General features: G+C 52.3%; 1 protein-coding gene across 7 annotated transcripts; it reads left to right on the top strand.

Annotated features, from left to right (window-relative positions):
- Window positions 1-1,246: 1,246 nt before the first annotated feature.
- Telo2 (telomere maintenance 2) lies at window positions 1,247-17,652 on the top strand. Of its 7 annotated transcripts, none has more exons than NM_001163661.1 (21): window positions 1,254-1,808; window positions 1,936-2,284; window positions 3,964-4,241; window positions 6,037-6,105; window positions 6,367-6,514; window positions 6,892-6,994; window positions 9,826-9,894; window positions 10,091-10,232; window positions 10,313-10,449; window positions 11,153-11,232; window positions 11,378-11,491; window positions 11,787-11,875; window positions 12,046-12,137; window positions 12,297-12,413; window positions 12,543-12,614; window positions 13,450-13,641; window positions 14,493-14,584; window positions 15,111-15,210; window positions 15,517-15,581; window positions 15,807-15,922; window positions 17,101-17,652. In NM_001163661.1, exons 2-21 carry the CDS (start codon window positions 1,950-1,952, stop codon window positions 17,211-17,213), a joined length of 2,523 nt encoding a protein of 840 aa, NP_001157133.1. In that variant the 5' UTR covers window positions 1,254-1,808; window positions 1,936-1,949; the 3' UTR covers window positions 17,214-17,652. The 7 variants fall into 7 exon arrangements, 5 of the variants coding, with proteins under 5 accessions (XP_011244921.1, NP_001157133.1, NP_082156.2 ...); NM_027880.2 differs by having other exon boundaries at window positions 1,316-1,781; XR_385366.4 differs by having other exon boundaries at window positions 1,247-1,808; window positions 15,111-15,437; window positions 15,517-15,922; window positions 17,101-17,651.
- The last annotated feature ends 64 nt before the right edge of the window (window positions 17,653-17,716 follow it).

Below are 17,716 nucleotides of genomic sequence, written 5' to 3'. Positions count from 1 at the left end.
AAGAGGTGGCAGAGACAGCTGAGCAATTGGCAGGCCAAGCTACAAAAGGGACAGGACAGTCAGTTTTGTCATAGCTGAGGAAGCAGTAGCCAAGGCATCAGGGGAGTGCAGAAACTGAGACTGAATGAGGATAATTGACTAAACCAGAGAAGAGATGGCATAGCCTTGGATGCCAGATGAGTTCCAGAGAGCCAAGAGGTCTCAACCCTAGGCCAAGAATTTTAACACTGGCTGTCATTAAGAGCGAAGGTCTACACAAAAATTGTAAAGCTGTAGGGCTGAAGAGTCCCTACAATCACCAAATCTGCTTAGTGGAAGCTGCACCAGCCACAGGAAAGAGCCAAGGATTCCTGACCTACGTAAGAGCTAGAATACTTTTAGGGCTAAGGGTCCCAATGCCTCCAGTCCCCTAATACTAGGGGAGTCATCTGCCATCTCTCACTGAGGCCAAACATGGAGAAAAAAAAAAAAAAAAGAAAGCTACCATTTGAAGACCTTCTCTTTGACTAACCCCAGTTTTTATTTGTGTAGAGATCCTGGCTGGCTGATCGGTAACACTTCCATGGATGCTGGGAACTGAACTTGGGACCTTGGCAAGAGCCACACGTAATTTAACCTCTAAGATAATCGCTCTGGCCCCTGGTATGCTCTGCTAACTGCTAAGCCTTGAGTGGGCTCATTTCCTGCTCAGGAAGGGTAATTTTGCTTGATGATGTTGAATGAATACAGCTTGCTCAGATTTCCACCCACACCCAGTTCCGCTGAAATGTTGCTCCCTCAATGTATCTTCCAGATCAGGATGGTCAAGAAAAGTTCTGCCATGATGGAATGTTTCACACTGCTAAGTTCAGACGACAGTCAGGATCCCTGGGTGTTTACTCAGCTAGTGGTGTTTCATTTAGGGCAGTTTAGACGCAGTTTGCGTGTTCGCAGTAAACGTGCACCCTTGTGTACCACCAAATACATCAGCGCATCCGCATTACAACTTGGCCATATCCGCTGTTCCTGGCTTCCTTATTCTGTTTCCCTCAGGGCGCCTAGAGAGTTGATTAGTGCTCTAGAGTGGAAAGTCATCCGACCCAAGGCAGCATAGTGGGGTAATGTGCTGGGGAAAGTCTCTCCAGAATTAAGGAAAACAGAGACAGCAGTCACCAGGGGACCAATAGAGCGGACACGCCTACCGGAGTCCTGCCCTCAGGCCTTGCCCACCGTAGGCTCTTAGGCCACGCCTCTTCCTCCTCTTGCGCAGGCGCAGATGCTGCGGTCATCAGCGCGTTGGCGCGCCGCTGATTCGTCCCTAGCCACGCGTTTGTATCAGCCCCAGAAATTCTAAATATCCGTGCAGGTTTCACGTGAGCTCTGCGACTCGAATTCACAGCTGCCCTCAGCTGACACTGAATCTGGCGCGTGGTCCTGGTGCCGTGGCGAATCAGCGGCGCGCAAGAGGGAGCATGTGGCCTCGGCTCTGAAGCATGCTGGCCAGAGGAACCCTGTAGGAGTGGTTGGTCCAGTCGGGGCTGCAGTGTCCTGCCTTGCAGCATGGCCAGTTCCCATACGAGCCGAAGGCCTCGTGTTTAGGGGGCTGGGTGCTAACCTGGAGCTGCAGACGGAGGAGGAGTTTTAGTTATTGCACCCTGGCAAGCCACTCACTCATCCAACTATCAGTGGGTTTGACAGAGGAGACAGCCACAGTGCACCGGTGCAGTCCGGGACTGAAGCTCTGTCAGATCATCGGGCAGGCGGGAAACCCGGAAGAAGGACGGGAGAGCGTGAGTGAGATTGTGAGTGAAGCGCCTGGAAGCGCAGAAGTAAGTGCGTGTGTGTAGGGGGGTGGGGCCTGAGATTTGGAACCGGCCCAACTGTTTCCTCCCTTAACATCGTGGGTGCCATGGGAAGAATTCTTGACACTCTAACATGCTTTTCTCGGACCCTCAGCCCTGTTCTGCAGGATGGACCCAGCCCTGTCTGCTGTCCGGCTCACCGTCCAGGAAGCCATTCACATCCTTTCATCCTCAGAGGATGCTGGCCATATCCTTTCTACCCTGGGGACTCTGAAACGATACCTCGGTGGAACCGAGGATCCAGTTCTTCCTGAGGAGAAGGAGGAGTTTGCCACTGTCCACTTCTCAGCCGTCCTTAGATGTCTGGTCAGCAAGCTGAGCCCAGGTTGGCTGGAGCTGTCCCCCGGTGGCCAGCTGGAGCGGCTTTGGGAGAGCTTCTTCCTGGATGGCCCTCCAGACCAAGCCTTCCTGGTGCTGATGGAAGCCATTGAGAGCACTGCTGGGTGAGCAGTTAGTGAGCAACAGGGCGCCCAAGTTCTGAGAAGGTTCCCAACACCTTAAAACTGTAAGGGGAAGGACCCTGCATCTTAGCCTGGCCTCACTCCTTCTTGTTGAAGGCTGGGAGGAAGAATAGGGTTCCTTGCAGATCAGCACTCAGAGAGTCTCCACTGTCCCTAGCTGATGCCCTAAAGGTCACTTGTTGTCTTCTACTGGGCCCATTCTTTATTCTGTGGCACTTTCAGGATCATCAGGACATTTCAGGGTTTTTTTGTTTGTTTGTTTGTTTGTTTTTGTTTTTCGAGACAGGTTTCTCTGTGTAGCCCTGGCTGTCCTGGAACTCACTCTGTAGACCAGGCTGGTCTCGAACTCAGAAATCCACCTGGCTCTGCCTCCCAAGTGCTGGGATTAAAGGCGTGTGCCACCACCGCCCGGCTAACATGTCAGGTTTTAAATGTTTATCTACCACATTGCTGCTATGGATCCCTGTGTACCCAGGTCCCACATCCGGTTGAATGGCAGTCCTTGGAAGGATCTGTGGCTGTGAGAAGCTGGGGTTTTATAAACTGCTGGGGTGTGGGGGTGGAGAGATGGTTCAGTGCTTAAGAGCACTGGCTGCTTTCCCAGAGGACTGGGTTCAGTTCCCAGCACCCACATGGCTGCTCACAACTCAGTGCAACTCCAGTTCCAGAGGATCTGACACCCTGTTCTGATTTCATAGGTTCTTCGTGCATGTAGTATACAGGCAAAACACCCACACATAAAATATCAAAACTTAAAAAAAAAAAGAAAGAAAGAAAGAAAAGAAAAAGACTTGTGCCAACAGGCCAGAACAGGGGAAGGCCTGGTGTCTATCTGTGCAGGATCGGGGACATCCTATGAGTAACTGGCTGTTCAGCAGGGGAAGAGAAGAGCTTTCCAGCTGATAGGCAAATGTAAATCCTTAGGAAGTAGTTGGGACTAATTCTTTCTTGTGTGTTTCGTTTTGTTTTTTGGTGCTTTTGACAGCTCTGGCTGTCCTGGCCTTGAACTCATAAAGATTCTCTACCCTCTGCCTCCAGAATGCCACCATGCTCAACTTCTTGGTTTTTGAAATGGGGTCTCTCATCTGTTGGAAGGTTGTCAGCTAGGTTAGGCTGTCTGGCCATGGAATCTCAGGCATTCACTTGCCTCTGTATACCTAGGGCTGGGACTTCATGATATTGTCACCTCACCTGGCTTTTTTGGGGGGGCTGTGGGGCTGAGAGAGTTGAGACAGGGTCTCAGCAAACAGCCCTGACTATCCCTGTAACTCACTGAATAGACTTGTAAGTCATGGAGACCCTCCTGCCTCTGCCTCCTGCATGCTGGTATTAAGCTGTGTGCTACTGTGCTTGTCTCCCCTGGCTCTGTTGTTATTGCTGCTGTTGTTTGAGACAGGGTTTCTCTTTGTGAACCTTACTGTCCTGGAACTTGCTCTGTGGAGCAGGCTGGCCTCGAACTCAAGACTCACCTGCCTCTGCTTTCTGAGTGCTGAGCATGCGCCACTACTGGATTTTTAAAACGTGGATCATGTTTGCAGGGCTTATTTTACCACTGAGCCATCTCCTTAGCCTGGGACTGATTCTTTATGGCCAGAAGGCAACACTAGGCAGAGGGGGGTGGGGGGTTAAGGGCTCTGCCCAATACACTTGGTATTCTTTAGCCCTAGCTTCCGTCTGATGAAGATGGCTCAGCTGCTGGACACATTTCTGAGCACGGGCAGAGTGGCTGCTCTAATGGAGGAGCAGTGTCGGCCACAGACAAAGCCCAGCTTTCCCCTGTTCCAGGAGACGCTGCTCAGCAAGGTTGTGGGCTTACCTGATCTCCTGGGCAACTGTCTCCAGCGGGACAACCTGACCCAGTTCTTCCCCCAGAACTACTTCCCTCTGCTTGGCCAGGAGGTTGTGCAGGCACTAAAGGCAGTTGTGAACTTTCTCCAAGGTGAGCACCCTGCCTCGACATCTCTCATGGCCTCTATCTTCTCCCTTCTCTTCTCAGAAATGTGGCGGGGCCTTAAGTGTCAGAAATGTGGCGTCAGGCAGGTTAGAGGCTGTCCTGCTTCAGACCCTCTCATCTCTTTTGGGTTGTGATCTTGGGGAGTTGGCTTTGACCCTAGTATCCTTTGGTTCTTAACTGGGTGTTAGGCAAAGTCACCAGACTTAGGCTGCTTTCTCTGCCCAGTTGCTTGTATTTCTGAGAAGCATCCTTGTGTGCTGAGGTCCAGGTCTGTGCTTATGTGAGCCTGCTCATCTATGTGTCTTTGGTGTGGTTTCCAGTGTTGACTGTTGGCTCTGAGGGCAGGTGCTTTTCACATGTGTGTCTGGCACTATGGCGACTGCTGTCACTCACAGATCTCTAGAGACCACCCTGTAGGCGTCCAAGGTTAGCTCTGCCTTTTCTGGGTCATGACAACTGGCTCTCCCTGGTACATATCCCAAGAGTGGGAATTGGGGAAGGGCCACCGTGATTCCTGGATTGTCAGATACAGGCCAGAGAGACCGATGAGCCTGTGCCTCTTCCTGAAGTGTCCCCGCCTTCCTTCTCGTGCCTGTCACATGCACACTCTGGTCTAACGGGAGCTACTCTGGCTGCTTTCTCTCAGTCTGCTCCTAGCTAAGTTTTCACTTTGGCTTGCTTCCATGGGCTCAGCCCGGCACCCTGAGGGCTCCTGTGTCCTTTACCCATGTGACCTCAGAGGAAGCTGGTCCCTTGGAGTTTTGGCATAGCCCCAAACTGGCCCAAGCCTCTGTCTTCCCTAGTTTCTTACAGAAACTACTTTCTGATCTGTTTTGCTTTGTCTTGTTTTTGAGACAGTCAGGGTCTCACTCTATTCTTAGTGGCACTTGGATTCTGTCCTTGAAGCCTGCTCCCATCCCTCTGTCATGGTGTGTCTGGCTCCATGACTGTGTTTTGGAAGGCACCATCATCTCAGCTCTGCTGCTGGGAGGCTGCCATTCCATCTGCTCGCTGTTCTTGCCCTTCTCATGGCTCCTTCTTTGCCACGCCAGAACACATCACATTCTCACAGACTTGGCCCTGTCCCCACACACACCCACACCCACTCCCAGCCACTAAGAGCTGGAGTCAGTTAGAGCTGCCCCATGCATGAAGCCTTGGCCCCTGGCATGCCCAGCATAGGATACTCCTCAATCCTAGATCCTGGAAATGTGGGGTCCTAGACGAGCTGCTGTGTCAGCACGGGTACCCCAGGGCCCTGTTGCCAAGGAGGGAGGGCCTTGTGGGCAGTGGCTGCTGATGTCTATACCCTGCCCAGAGCCCAGTTCTGCCTCAGTACTTGACTCCTAGGCCAGGTCCTGTCTGGCGCCTCCTCAGTGATGTAGGAGGATCATTGGCATTGTTGAGATGATAATGTTTTGTTTTCATTTAATTGGTTTCTGAGATGGGGTTTCTCTGGGTAGCCTCTCTCCTAGAACCCATTCTGTAGACCAGGCTGGCGATGAACTCAGAAATCCACCTGTCTCTGTCAACCAAGTTCTGGGGCTAAAGGCATGTGCTACCAGCGTTCAGCTTGCGTGTGACACTTTTAAAGCACATATTACTGGATTTTCAAGTTAAAAACAGCTCTGTCTAGGTTTCTCCTCATGTTAGATTGACATGCATATCTGTTTCTACAGCTTACTTGGCCACTAAACATGAGGTTGCCATGTACAGTCAGATGTCCTCAGCGTTTTTCCTGCCTACCTGTTTTGTAGTCTTGTCTTGCTTTCCATTTTAGATGGCCTAGACTGCTCTGTCTCCTTCGTATCTCGAGTTCTTGGGAAGGTCTGCATCCAGGGCCGAAAGAGTGAGTAGTCCATGACACCTTCCCATCTTTAGAGGAGGGTGAGGGTCACTTTATGTCCCATACATTGACATGTAAGTCGATGCTTACCTTCAGTGGGATCGCCTCATTTGGGTCGGACCCTGGGTCTGCTGATGTTGTCTTGGGCTTACCCATGTCTGTGAACCTGTGGGGCTGTGGGCACTGGGTGCCCCTGTTGGTCTCCCTCCCTCCCTCCCACGCTGAGGGTGGGTCCTGAAGCCCAGGGCCTCTGTGTCCCCTCAGGAGAGATCCTGAGTGTGCTGGTGCCCCAGCTGACAGTGCTCACCCAGGACAGCTGTCTGTGGCAGCGGGTGTGCTGGCGCCTGGTGGAGCAGGTGCCTGACCGGGCAGTGGAGGCTGTGCTGACAGGACTTGTAGAGGCTGCTCCCAGGTAAGCAGGGGGCCTGCAGGGTAGACTCCAGCATTGCTGCTGCTGTTCCCTCTGCTGCTCTCCTGGGTGCCGCATTAGAGCCCATGCTCTATGCCGTTGGGGCAGCTCACCTCTCACCATTGCCTTTCCAGGCTGGCTGTTAGTTGTGCCCACCCCCACCTTGTTGGGTTGATCCTCTCAGCTCTGATGGGGTCAGGCCTCCCATGGATGTTCACGTTTATTCTGGGAAGAAGAAAGATTAAGGACCAACTTAGGTTGTAGAGGGGCTAGCCTAGACAGATTGAGTGGATGGCAGGGCACAGGGCACCATACTCTTTGTTTTCCTTGTCTTTTAAGGCTGACTTGTGATTCAGGTCCCTTCTGCCCCTGCCTCCCAGGCCTGAAGTCCTGTCACGACTACTAGGGAACCTGGTGGTGAAGAATAAGAAAGCGCGGTTTGTGGTTACCCGCAAGCTCCTGCTCCTGCAGTACCAGCACACGGTGAGAATGCCTGGATGGTGAGAATGCCGGGACGGGGTGGGGAATATGTGCTTTCCGAGTCTCAAGAACTGTTGTTAAAAATGGGGGAAGGAGCCGGGCATGGTGGCGCACTCCTTTAATCCCAGCCCTTGGGAGGCAGAGGCAGGCGGATTTCTGAGTTCAAGGCCAGCGTGGTCTACAAAGTGACTTCCAGGACAGCCAAGGCTACACAGAAAAACCCTGTCTCAAAAAAAAGGGGGGGGGGTGGAAGGGACCTGGCTTGGTGGCACATGCTTTTACACATGCTTTTAATCTCTTGGCGTTGACACCAAGAGGCATGCATAACAGGAGTATGGCTTGGAGGAGGAGGCCTGGCTCAGAGGATTTGACAGGATAGGCCAGAGGTCTCTGAGACCTGGAATCCAGAGAGCTAGCTGGTTGACTGTTCAGATTGGCCTGAGCTGGTATTGGGTCCCCCTGGTGGCCAGAGAGCAAGAGGACAGTGGGTAAGACCAGGCCATTGGGTGGAGGAGTGGAGAATCTGAGGAGAGATGGACTCTCTCTGGTTCCTGTGCGAAGGATCAAGATGTGAGGAGACAAGGTGAAACTGAAGTAACTCCTACCTACCTACTGCATGCAGGGACACTTGTGCAGAGTCCTCCCAGTAACCTGAGCTGGCAGTGCAGCAGCAGTGTGCAGGTGCAGGTGCAGGTGCAGCAGCAGTGTGCAGGTGCAGGTGCAGGTGTAGGTGTAGGTGCAGGTGCAGGTGCAGGGATGGAGTCACTTTAATAATATGGCCATCCTTCAAGAGGGCAGGGGGGTAGCGCACAGAAATTAAATGAAGGCAGAGATGATCCCCACAGACCCCTGATGAAAGAGCAGCCACGCTGTCTGTCCCTGAGTCCAGCGCTCTGTTCTCAGCTGTCACAAGCCAGGCAATGGGAGAATGCCACAAACAAGAACTTGAGATGCTAGAATGAACTTCGTGTAGTCATTCATGGATGACAAGGCTGTGGAGACAGAGACAGGTGGGAAAGAGGGCATCTTCTGAGATTAGGGAGATAGCTTAGTTCACGTAGTTCTTGACATACAGTCAAGGAGACTGAGTTTAAACCTCCCAGAATCTGCATAAAAAGTTGGACATGGTGGCACGTGCCTGTCACCTTGGCTGGAGAGGCAGAGGCAGATGTATATCTGGTGCTCACTGGCTGGCCAGCCCAGCTAAACTGGGGAGTCCCAGGTCTGAGACCCTATTTCCAAGCCAGGAATGGTGGTGCATACTTTTAATCCCAGCACTCAGGAGGCAGAAGCAAGTGGATCTCTATAAGTCCAAGGCTAGCCTGGTCTACAGAGCAAGTTCCAGGGCAGCCAGTGCTATACAGAGAAACCCTGTCTTGAAAAACCAAGGTTGGAGGGACACCATGGCCAAGGCAACTTCATAAAAGTCAGCGTTTCATGTGGGCTTATGGTTTCAGAGGGTTGATTAGAGTCTGTGATGGCGGAGCTAAGACATGGGTTTGGCAACAGCTGAGAGCTTGTATCTTGATATTGAAGTAGGAGGCAGAGAGAAGGAGGAAGATACCAAGAATGGAGTCTTTAGAGACCTCAAAGCCAGTCCCTTAGTGAAACACTTCTTTCAACAAGGCCACATGCTTCCCAAACAGTTATACCAACTAGGGACCACGTATTAAAATATATGAGCCTATTAGGGCCACTACCATTTACCATTGAGCGTGGAAGGCAGAGGCAGGTGGATCTGTAAGTTCCAGGCCAGCCTGGTCTACATAGCAAGTTGTAGGACAACTAGAACTCCATAAGAGGAAGGCCTTGTCTCAGAAAATAAGTTAGATGGCTCCTAAGTTGTGATACCTGAGGTTGACCTCTGGTTTCCACATACATGTATGCATGCACATGTGCATGTGACCGCACACATAAACAACCTACATATTTCTTCATTCATATACTTCCACAGTTTGCACACATGTGCACATAGACATGCAGAGAGAATAGTTAACAGTTTACCATACACTGTTAGATCAAGAAGCTTAAGCTAGGAAATGGATGGTCAACTGGGGATCTGCCACGGCAGTGTCCCATGTAAGAGCAGGAGGGGCGACAGGGAGATCGGCCACCTCAGTCATGGGATAAGGAAGGTAAAGGAAGCATGCATGAGTCAAGACTGGGTACAGTGGCTCAGCCTCTCCTAACAGCAGGCAGTGGAGGCAGGCTGCCATGGTTGATGCCGGCATGGACGACAGAGTGAGACCCTGTCATAAAAAAACTGCAAAAAGGAGAGATGGCTCAGTGCCTGACTGAGTGTTGACTGTTCCTGTGGAGAGCCCTGGCTTAGTTTCTAGTGTCCACACAGGGAAGCTTACAAACGCTTGGACCTCTACCTCTATGGGATTGGATTCTGCGGGGGGGGCGCGCGCGCGCGCGCGCGCACACACACACACACACACACACACACACACACACACACACACACACACACACACACACACACACACACGGTAAGACTCTAGGTTCTGAAGCCTTACCAAAAGGATGGTGTCCAGAGAGTTGTAGTGGGGTGAGCAGCATGCTGCTATGCAGCTGGGCTGAGAAATCCAACACTGAAAGTGTCCTCTACCACAAGGGCCTCAAGGTCTGAAATCAGACAGACAGCCCGTTTGAGTCTTGAAGTGTGGTTGAGATGGAGAATATAAAACGTCTCAGCTGGCGCTGGCGGTGCAGAGGTGGACATGGGAGCTGCTCTCTTGTTTGTGGGAGGCTGGAGCTTGGCTCCATTCTATCCCATTCCTCTAGGGAGGAGTCTCTGCCTGGTAGACAGGACCCCACTTTTGTTATAGACACCCATGGTGCAGAGCCTGTTGGGGTACTTGGCTCTAGACAGTCAGCGGCGGCCACTCCTCATACAGGTAAGCACCTCTCGTCCCTCCGAGCCTGTGGTATCCGGGGAGAAGGGCAGTCGAGGGACTGTCTTCTGATGGGGAGGACAGGGGTCGGGCTTCACTTACACGCAGACCCTTGGGACAGCTGTAGGCTCTGGCCTGAGACTCGGGTGGCTGTGGTGTAGCCGCTGCCCGAGCAGGCTGAGGCTCTGCAATTTGCCAGGTGCTTAAGGAGCTGCTGGAGACCTGGGGCTGCAGCAGTGCTGTCCGACACACACCCCTGGAGCAGCAGTGTTACATCAGCAAGGCCATCCTTGTCTGCCTGGCACACCTCGGGGAGCCGGAGCTGCAGGACATCCGGGATGGTGAGCAGGCTGTGGTGTGGGCACACCCCACCCCCCGACACTTTGACGAACCCTTCAGGGTTCATGTTTGGTGCTTTAAGAATTGCTGGCCAGCATGATGGCAGGCGTGAAGTGCCGCCTGGATAGCAGCCTGCCCCCTGTGCGCCGCTTGGGCATGATTGTGGCCGAGGTCATCAGCTCCAGGATCCACCCTGAGGGGCCTCTCCTGAAATTCCAAGTGAGTAGGCCGTCATCTCTCTGTCCTCTTGGCGACAGGGCCCTGGGGTACCCGTGCTGACACAGCAGCTCGTCTAGGACCCCACATTTCCAGGATCTGGGATTGAGGAGTATCCTATGCTGGGCATGCCAGGGGCCAAGGCTTCATGCATGGGGCAGCTCTAACTGACTCCAGCTCTTAGTGGCTGGGAGTGGGTGTGTGTGGGGTCAGGGCCAAGTCTGTGAGAATGTGATGTGTTCAGGCGTGGTTAGGCAGGCGAGAAGGAGCCATTGCCTTGGGGTTGGTCTGCTGGACCTGGGTGTTCTGAGTCCAGGAGACAGTAGGGCTGCTCTGCCTGGCAGGGTGTGGGGTGAGTCAGCCTCTACGGCCCACTAATTGGCATGGGCACTGCCAGGTTGGATAGTACAGGCCTTGACTGTGTTGGGCCCTGCATGGCTTCACTATGAGCCCGCAGATGTAGTCTCTGCTGAGTCCTGTCCTTGGGTGTGTCAGCATGCAGCGTCTCAGTACACCTAGCACCATGCACACACCTAGCACCATGCTCACCTTGAGGTGGGCATTTGGAAGGTGCTTCAGAAAAGGTGATGGCCAGGCTGTGAAATGAGTTCGGGGGCATGAGAGGAGGGTTGGCTTGGGTTGCCCGTCAGAGAGGAGGTGGCATCAGAAGCCTGTGGCATCACTGACTCCAGTGTATCTGCAACAGTATGAAGATGACGAGATGAGCCGTGAGTTGCTGGCTTTGGCTACCCCGGAGCCTGCGGGTGACTGCTCCTCGGTGTCACGGTGAGGGCCTCTCCATTCCCAGTCCCCATCCTGAGTCCTTCTGACAAAAGTTAAGGGGGCTTGTCTGGGCAAATCATAGAAGTCTCTCTGGGAAATGGGGCACTCAAGGCTATCCTGGGTGACCCGGCTGCTGCTTGTTTGCTAGAGGCCCATCCCCAGCTCCTGTTGACACAGAGTCTCCTGTAGAGATGCCAGAAAAGGCCGTGGAGAGTGATGTCCCCCCAACTCAGCCTCAGGGCTCTGACTCGGAGCTGGACAGGTAGAGTGGGGCTCCTTGGTCTCTGTGGGTCCAAGGATTGGCTGAGGGTGGCTTTCTGGTCACGTGTAGGGGCGAGCTGACTACATGCAGGAAGGTGCTAGTCCCATCCTCCTCACCTTCCTGCCAGTCTGAAGCAGGAGCCTAGGCAGTGCTGTGTTGCTCCTTCTCGACGTGGTTGTTTCCCGAATGTGTCGGGTTCCTGGGAGGGAATTTTAGTATCCTCAGATAATCCTAAAAGATAATCCTAAATCCTGGCTGGGATGGACAGATCCAGTGTCTGTCTGTCTTTCTGCAGTGACGATGAGTTCATCCCCTATGACATGTCAGGGGACAGAGAGCTGAAGAGCAGCAAGGAGCCCCTGTATATCCGAGACTGCGTGGAAGGTGGGCTTCGCTGAGGTCAGGCCATTGTGCTTACCCCACGATAGCTTATTTTGAGGGGTACCTGGGCTTGGCCCACTTCACCTTGTCCTAACGCTACTCCCAGGCCTCATTTTGACACTGCATACTGGAGTCAGTGCTGAGACTCACTGGCTTGTCTGGGTTCTGTGCAGCTTTGACTACATCTGAGGACATGGAACGCTGGGAGGCGTCCCTAAAGGGGCTTGAGGGCCTGGTATATAGGAGCCCCACGGCCACTCGGGAGGTGAGCAGTAAGAGGATGTGTCAGGGAATGTGGGGAGGTTGGGAACTCTGGGGTGGCAGTTCTCTTTGTGGCATGTGTATCCCAGATTTTAGAGGGTGGCACTGTATTGCTGGCTGGGAATATGGGGCTGAAAGAGTTCTGGCTCCTGTCCCTGTGCAGGTGAGTGTGGAGCTGGCCAAAGTGCTACTGCACCTGGAAGAGAAGACCTGTGTAGCAGAGTTTGAGCAGCTGCGCCAGAGCGCTCTGGTAGCTGTTACAGTCACAGACCCGGAGCAGGTATGTCCTAGCATGGTGACCCCAGCCAGACCGGGAGCATCAGAAACCCTGGTGGCCCCATTCTGGGCCCCGATTAGCCCTTGGGTAGTCTTGGAGCTTTAGCACAGTGGCTTCTCCTTTTCTACCCAGGTAGCCAAGTATCTGACCTCACAGTTCTATGGCCTAAACTATAGCCTCCGCCAGCGCATGGACATCCTGGACGTAAGTGACCTAGACCCCTGTCCCTGTCAGGCCCAGGCTGCACTAAATTGGGAGGTTGACCTGTATGGACTGTAGCCAAAGATTGCCCCATGCTTTCTTGGAACATGAGAGACTGAAGCAGGTCTTTCTACCAATCATAGGCTCACCAGGCTGGCAGAGAAGTCTTTTGTTTGTGTGGCTTTAAAATAGGTTTATTTATTAGTGTGTGTGTGTGTGTGTGTGTGTGTGTGTGTGTGTGACCTCCTGAGTCATCTTGTTGGCCCTGTTTGTGTGGTTTGTGTTCACATGCATATGCCTGTGTGCACTGAGTGTGCAGTGTTGTGAGGCCAGAAGAGGGGGTTGGATTCCTTGCAGTTGGAATTACAGGTGTAGAGAGCCATCTAACACTGACGGCGGGAACTGAACTCCAGTCCTCTACAAGGTCATCGGGCATCCTTAACCAATCGTAACCAGTTCTGATGTGTATTTTACATAACACTTGTATTGGTATATTTTTGTACAACATGAAATTTACTATTATAGGATAAACCAAATGTATTCTTCCTGTGGCTGAGTATCATCCCAGGCTGCAGAGCTTTGTGGATGCCAACCTACTTTTTTAACAGCATCCTTCCCTTGAGACACATACTCTGAGTCTTTTTTCAACATTTTGGTTATTATGTTATGTATATGGGTGTTTTGTCTGCATGTATGTTAGTGTGATATGTGTATGAGTTGTCTGTGGAAACCAGAAAAGGTGTGGGTGTTGGGAACCTGAGTCCTCAGCCAGGGCAGTGAGTGCTCCGAACCTCTTGGCCATTTCTCCAGCCCTTGCTCATGACATCTTTCTCTCTAGGTCCTTGTTCTGGCTGCCCAGGCACTGTCTCGGCCAAAGAGCCTGCAGAGACGTTCCCAGCACGGTCCCCCCGTTCCTGGCACCATGTGTTCACCAGCACTAGCCGTTTCTCAGACTGGCAATGTCGCTGCTCCTGACTGGCAGGTGGTTGTGGAGGAGCGGATCAGAAGCAAGACCCGGAGGTTCTCGAAGGTAACAGGACTCTGTTCAGATCCTATGTTGTCATGACCTCCAACCATAAGGTCATTTCAGCTACTTCACAACTGTAATTTTGCTACAGGTATAAGTTGTAATGCAAATACCTGATATGCAGGATCTGATCTGCAACCCAAAAGGGTTTGTGACCCGCAGGGTGCGATCTGCCGCAGCTCTAGGTCTGGGCTGGCTGAAGGGAACTCAGTCACAGGTAGGATCAGCTCCAGTATCGGTGTTCCTTCCAGCAAGACCTTACATACAAACTGAATCACGTCAGACCAACACGATTTTAAAACATGGAAATAGGCTGGAGAGATGTCTCAACGATAAAGAGCACTGACTGTTCTTCTAGCGGTTCTGAGTTCAATTCCCAACAACCACATGGTGGCTCACAACCATCTGTAATGGGGGCTGATGCCCTCTTCTGATGTGTCTGAAGACAGCTAGAGTGTACTCATATATACATAAATAAATCTTTTTTTAAAAGTTTCAAAACAAAACAAAACATAGAAGTGAAGATTCAGGTCTTATGAGTGCCACATCAGAAACAACAACAAAAAATTACCCTGGAACTATGGTGTCTGGAGATACTGAGTGCAGCTCAGGGCTGGAGACCAGGCTATTTAGTTTGCCACAGTGCACAGGTCATCCCATGGTGAGGACTATCTAGCTCTGCCTGGTTGATGTGCAGGGTTGGAACTCTTTGCTGTCAGACCACAGTAGCCTGAGACTAAGTGTCCTCTCCACAGGGTCTTGACCCAGGAAGGCCAGGGCAAGCCTAAGGGGTCTGCATAACTTCACTAGATGGTGGTAGCATTGCACCTTGACTAATGCTGTGTGTTTGACAGGGCTGTCCTCAGCGGGAGCTGTCAGGCGTCCCCAATGAATTCAGCTCTGTGGCTGGCTACTTCTTCTTCCCCCTCCTTCAGCACTTTGACAGGTGAGGTTTCTGGAGCTTTAGACACACCTGTGAACAGTAGTTGTGACACGGTAGGGTATAAGTGTGGGCTTGAATTATTTTATAAGCTTGAGTTAAAAGGTGTGGAATATTCTGGAAGGTCCCTTTGCTATTGAGTTTTGTGATGAGGGCATAGTCGTTACTGCGTTCTTTGATCTTGGATTTATGAAGATGCTGTCAATGCTGCTGGCCTGCTGGTCACCCGTTGCCTACCTCCTCCCATCTCTGCAGCTGAGCCTAGTCCCATGCTCAGCCTTTGAGATTTCTGCAGCAATGTAGAGTGTAATCTTGACTCGGGGCCTGGCGTGTGCCTGGGTGTGTAGAGGCATTTGGAAATGCCTTCCCCTTGTGGCTTGTCCTTTGCCACACTGGTCCAGGGTGTGAAGGTGGGAGGAAGACTATGTGAGCCTCCAAGGGTTTGGCTTTCTGTCATGGTGCTCATTCTGGGCTCTTTTTGGCCAACCATTAGGTGTTGGGGCTGCCCCATTCACTCAGCTCTATGTTGTAGGCCTCTGGTGACCTTCGACCTTTTAGGAGATGATCAGTTGGTACTTGGAAGACTGACCCACACCTTAGCGTCCCTGATGTACCTGGCTGTTAACACCACAGTGAGTTGGAAATGAGGACTGGAAGCCCTGCCATGTAGTTTCACAGCAGTGCAGTTGTAAGGATGATCTCCGGTGCTCACGGGACAGGACCTGAGCTCTGCGTGGCTCCTGTGGGGAGCACTGGACCCGCAGAATACATCGTCCCCTGCCTTTGACCCTAGGGGCAGTCTGTGCAGAGCTCCATGAGGCACTGCATGCCTCCCCACTCAGAGGCGCGCCCTGACTAGGTGGGATCCTTTCTTTGGTGCAAGTGTTGGAAATGAACACAGCAACCCCCTCACCATCTGTCCCTGTGCTGACTTCTAGGTGGCTGTGCCTATGGGTAAGGCCCTGCTGGAGTTTGTATGGGCCCTTCGCTTCCACGTTGACATGTGAGTGGCCCACGGGGCTAAGCACAGCATAGTCTCCAAGGCAGCATGCCCGACATTTCCTAACAAGTAGTCCGTCCTGCCTGAGGAGGCCCAGATAGGGCTGCAATGAGCTTTATTGCAGTTGGCCTGCTGGACTCAATCCGTATGGGAGGCCCTTCCCATAGGCTAGTTGGGGTTTCATTCACAAAGCCGTGCCTCACCTTTCCCCACCCTCTTGATTGGTAGTTACGTGCGCCGGGGCTTGCTGTCTGCTGTGTCCTCTGTCCTCCTCAGTGTACCCACAGAGCGGCTGCTGGGGGACCTGCCAGATGAGCTACTGGAAGCCAGATCCTGGTTGGCAGGTTAGTGTCTGGACCAGAACAGGGACACCAGATGTGGAGTGGCTGGAGTAGATGGGGCTAGGCCAGCCAGTCTGAGTGGGTCTGTCCTGTCTGACCCACACCTCTGAGAGGCGTGATGACATAAATGTGGGGGAACCAGAGGACAACTGTTACCCTGTTTCTTTGGGGATTATTACCTGGGTCTCAACAGACAACTCAGAAGGCTCCCAAATCCAAAGCCAGACACAACAGCACACTCATTTAATCTCAGTACTTGGCAGAGACAGATGGAATTCTGAGTTCAGGGCTAGCCTGGTCTACATAGTGAGTGCTAGGCCAGCCAGGCCTACATACTGAGAGTTGTTTAAAATCAAATCCAGGGGACTGGAGAGATGGCTCAGAGGTTAAGAGCATTGACTGCTCCTCCAAAGGTCCTGAGTTCAAATCCCAGCAACTACATGGTTGCTTACAGCCATCCGTAATGAGATCTGACGCCCTCTTCTGAAGACAGCTACAGTGTACTTACATATAATAATAAATAAATCTTTGGACTGGAGCAAGCAGAGGTCCTGAGTTCAATTCCCAGCAACCACATGATGGCTCACAACCATCTGTACAGCTTATAGTGTACATATATACATAAAATAAATAAATCTTTAAAAAAAAAATCAAGTCAAATCCAGACAGGTATTCATGGAGGTATGGAATGCTGGAAACATCCATCTAGAACCACTGCATATTCTCTTAAAAGTCAGCTGCAGACTCTGACACTTCACCCACTGGGAAGGACATATCCAGAGCCCCAGCTTCTGACAGGCTTTGTGACTGACCTGAGACAGGTCAAACTGGCTTCCACAGGACTAGTGGGCAGGCCTGGGCCTATGTGTCTTCTACTGCTTTGCTCTTTCTGATGGTTAGTCACAGAAGGTCCCATCCATTATTCCCCAAGTTCCCTGTGCTGTCAGCCATCTTTTGGCAATGCCAGGTTCTTCTCAGGGTCATGTGAGATAGATCTCCCAGGTTGTATTCTCTGACTGGTTTTATCCAGGTCAGTGCTTGGGCACCTGAACTATGCACCTGACCTGTCTGATCCCTCAGAGAGACGCCTCTCGGGCTCCGTGAGGAGCAGTGTGGAGGACCAGACGTGGACTAACTGGCACTGCCCTGTCACTCACACGTTCTCTATTTCTCCTTGGTAGATGTGGCTGAGAAGGATGTGGACGAGGACTGTAGGGAGCTGGCAGTAAGGGCTCTGCTGCTTCTGGAGAGACTCAAAGACAAGCTCCTGTCCAGTTCCTCTCCACAGCCCTGAGGAGTCTCCACAGGGGCCCGAATGGAGCCTGGGCCATCAGCACTGGAAGAAGGGAAGACCTCTGACAAGCAGAGTCCACACGCCTGGGCTCTATGTGGAGAGGCTGCTGGTCCCTGTGTGCATGAAGTAGGCTCCTATCAATCTGACCCCTGCTGTTAACTTATTCCTTGGCCAGGCTAAGCGTTCAGCTAAAAATACTGGGGGGTCTGTGCCAAGGGACACAACAACCTTTGACAGAATTGGGGCTGGGGTGTGGGGCCCGAGACCTGCCTCCTGAGAGCAGAACTTTGGGCTCTATGGGCAGGGCCTCAAGAGTAAAGACAGGAGACAGCTACTCAGTCTTTACTATACTCGGATGGGGATGTTAGCTGCTGGCTCCCCATGGGCTGTGCAACACTTGTGTTCCTGTGAGAATAAACAGGCTACAGATGACACACAGGCTGCTTCTGTGGTTCTTACTGGCAAAGACTTTAGCTCTGACCCAGGTCCTCACGAGAGAAGTA

This window comes from Mus musculus, chromosome 17 (assembly GCF_000001635.26).
Source record: "Mus musculus strain C57BL/6J chromosome 17, GRCm38.p6 C57BL/6J".
NCBI classification, from domain to species: domain Eukaryota; kingdom Metazoa; phylum Chordata; class Mammalia; order Rodentia; family Muridae; genus Mus; species Mus musculus.
Note: the sequence above shows the minus strand (reverse complement) of the source record. Positions and strands in the feature narration are given on the sequence as shown.

What these genes read in the sequence shown, in the direction of transcription:
- Telo2 (NM_001163661.1), top strand. Translation starts at nt 1,950, where the DNA reads ATGGACCCAGCCCTGTCTGCTGTCCGGCTCACCGTCCAGGAAGCCATT. An exon ending in CAGTCACAGACCCGGAGCAG is followed by an intron (nt 12,414 to 12,542) that starts GTATGTCCTAGC and finishes TTTTCTACCCAG; the next exon opens with GTAGCCAAGTATCTGACCTC. An exon ending in CTCCTTCAGCACTTTGACAG is followed by an intron (nt 14,585 to 15,110) that starts GTGAGGTTTCTG and finishes TCTATGTTGTAG; the next exon opens with GCCTCTGGTGACCTTCGACC.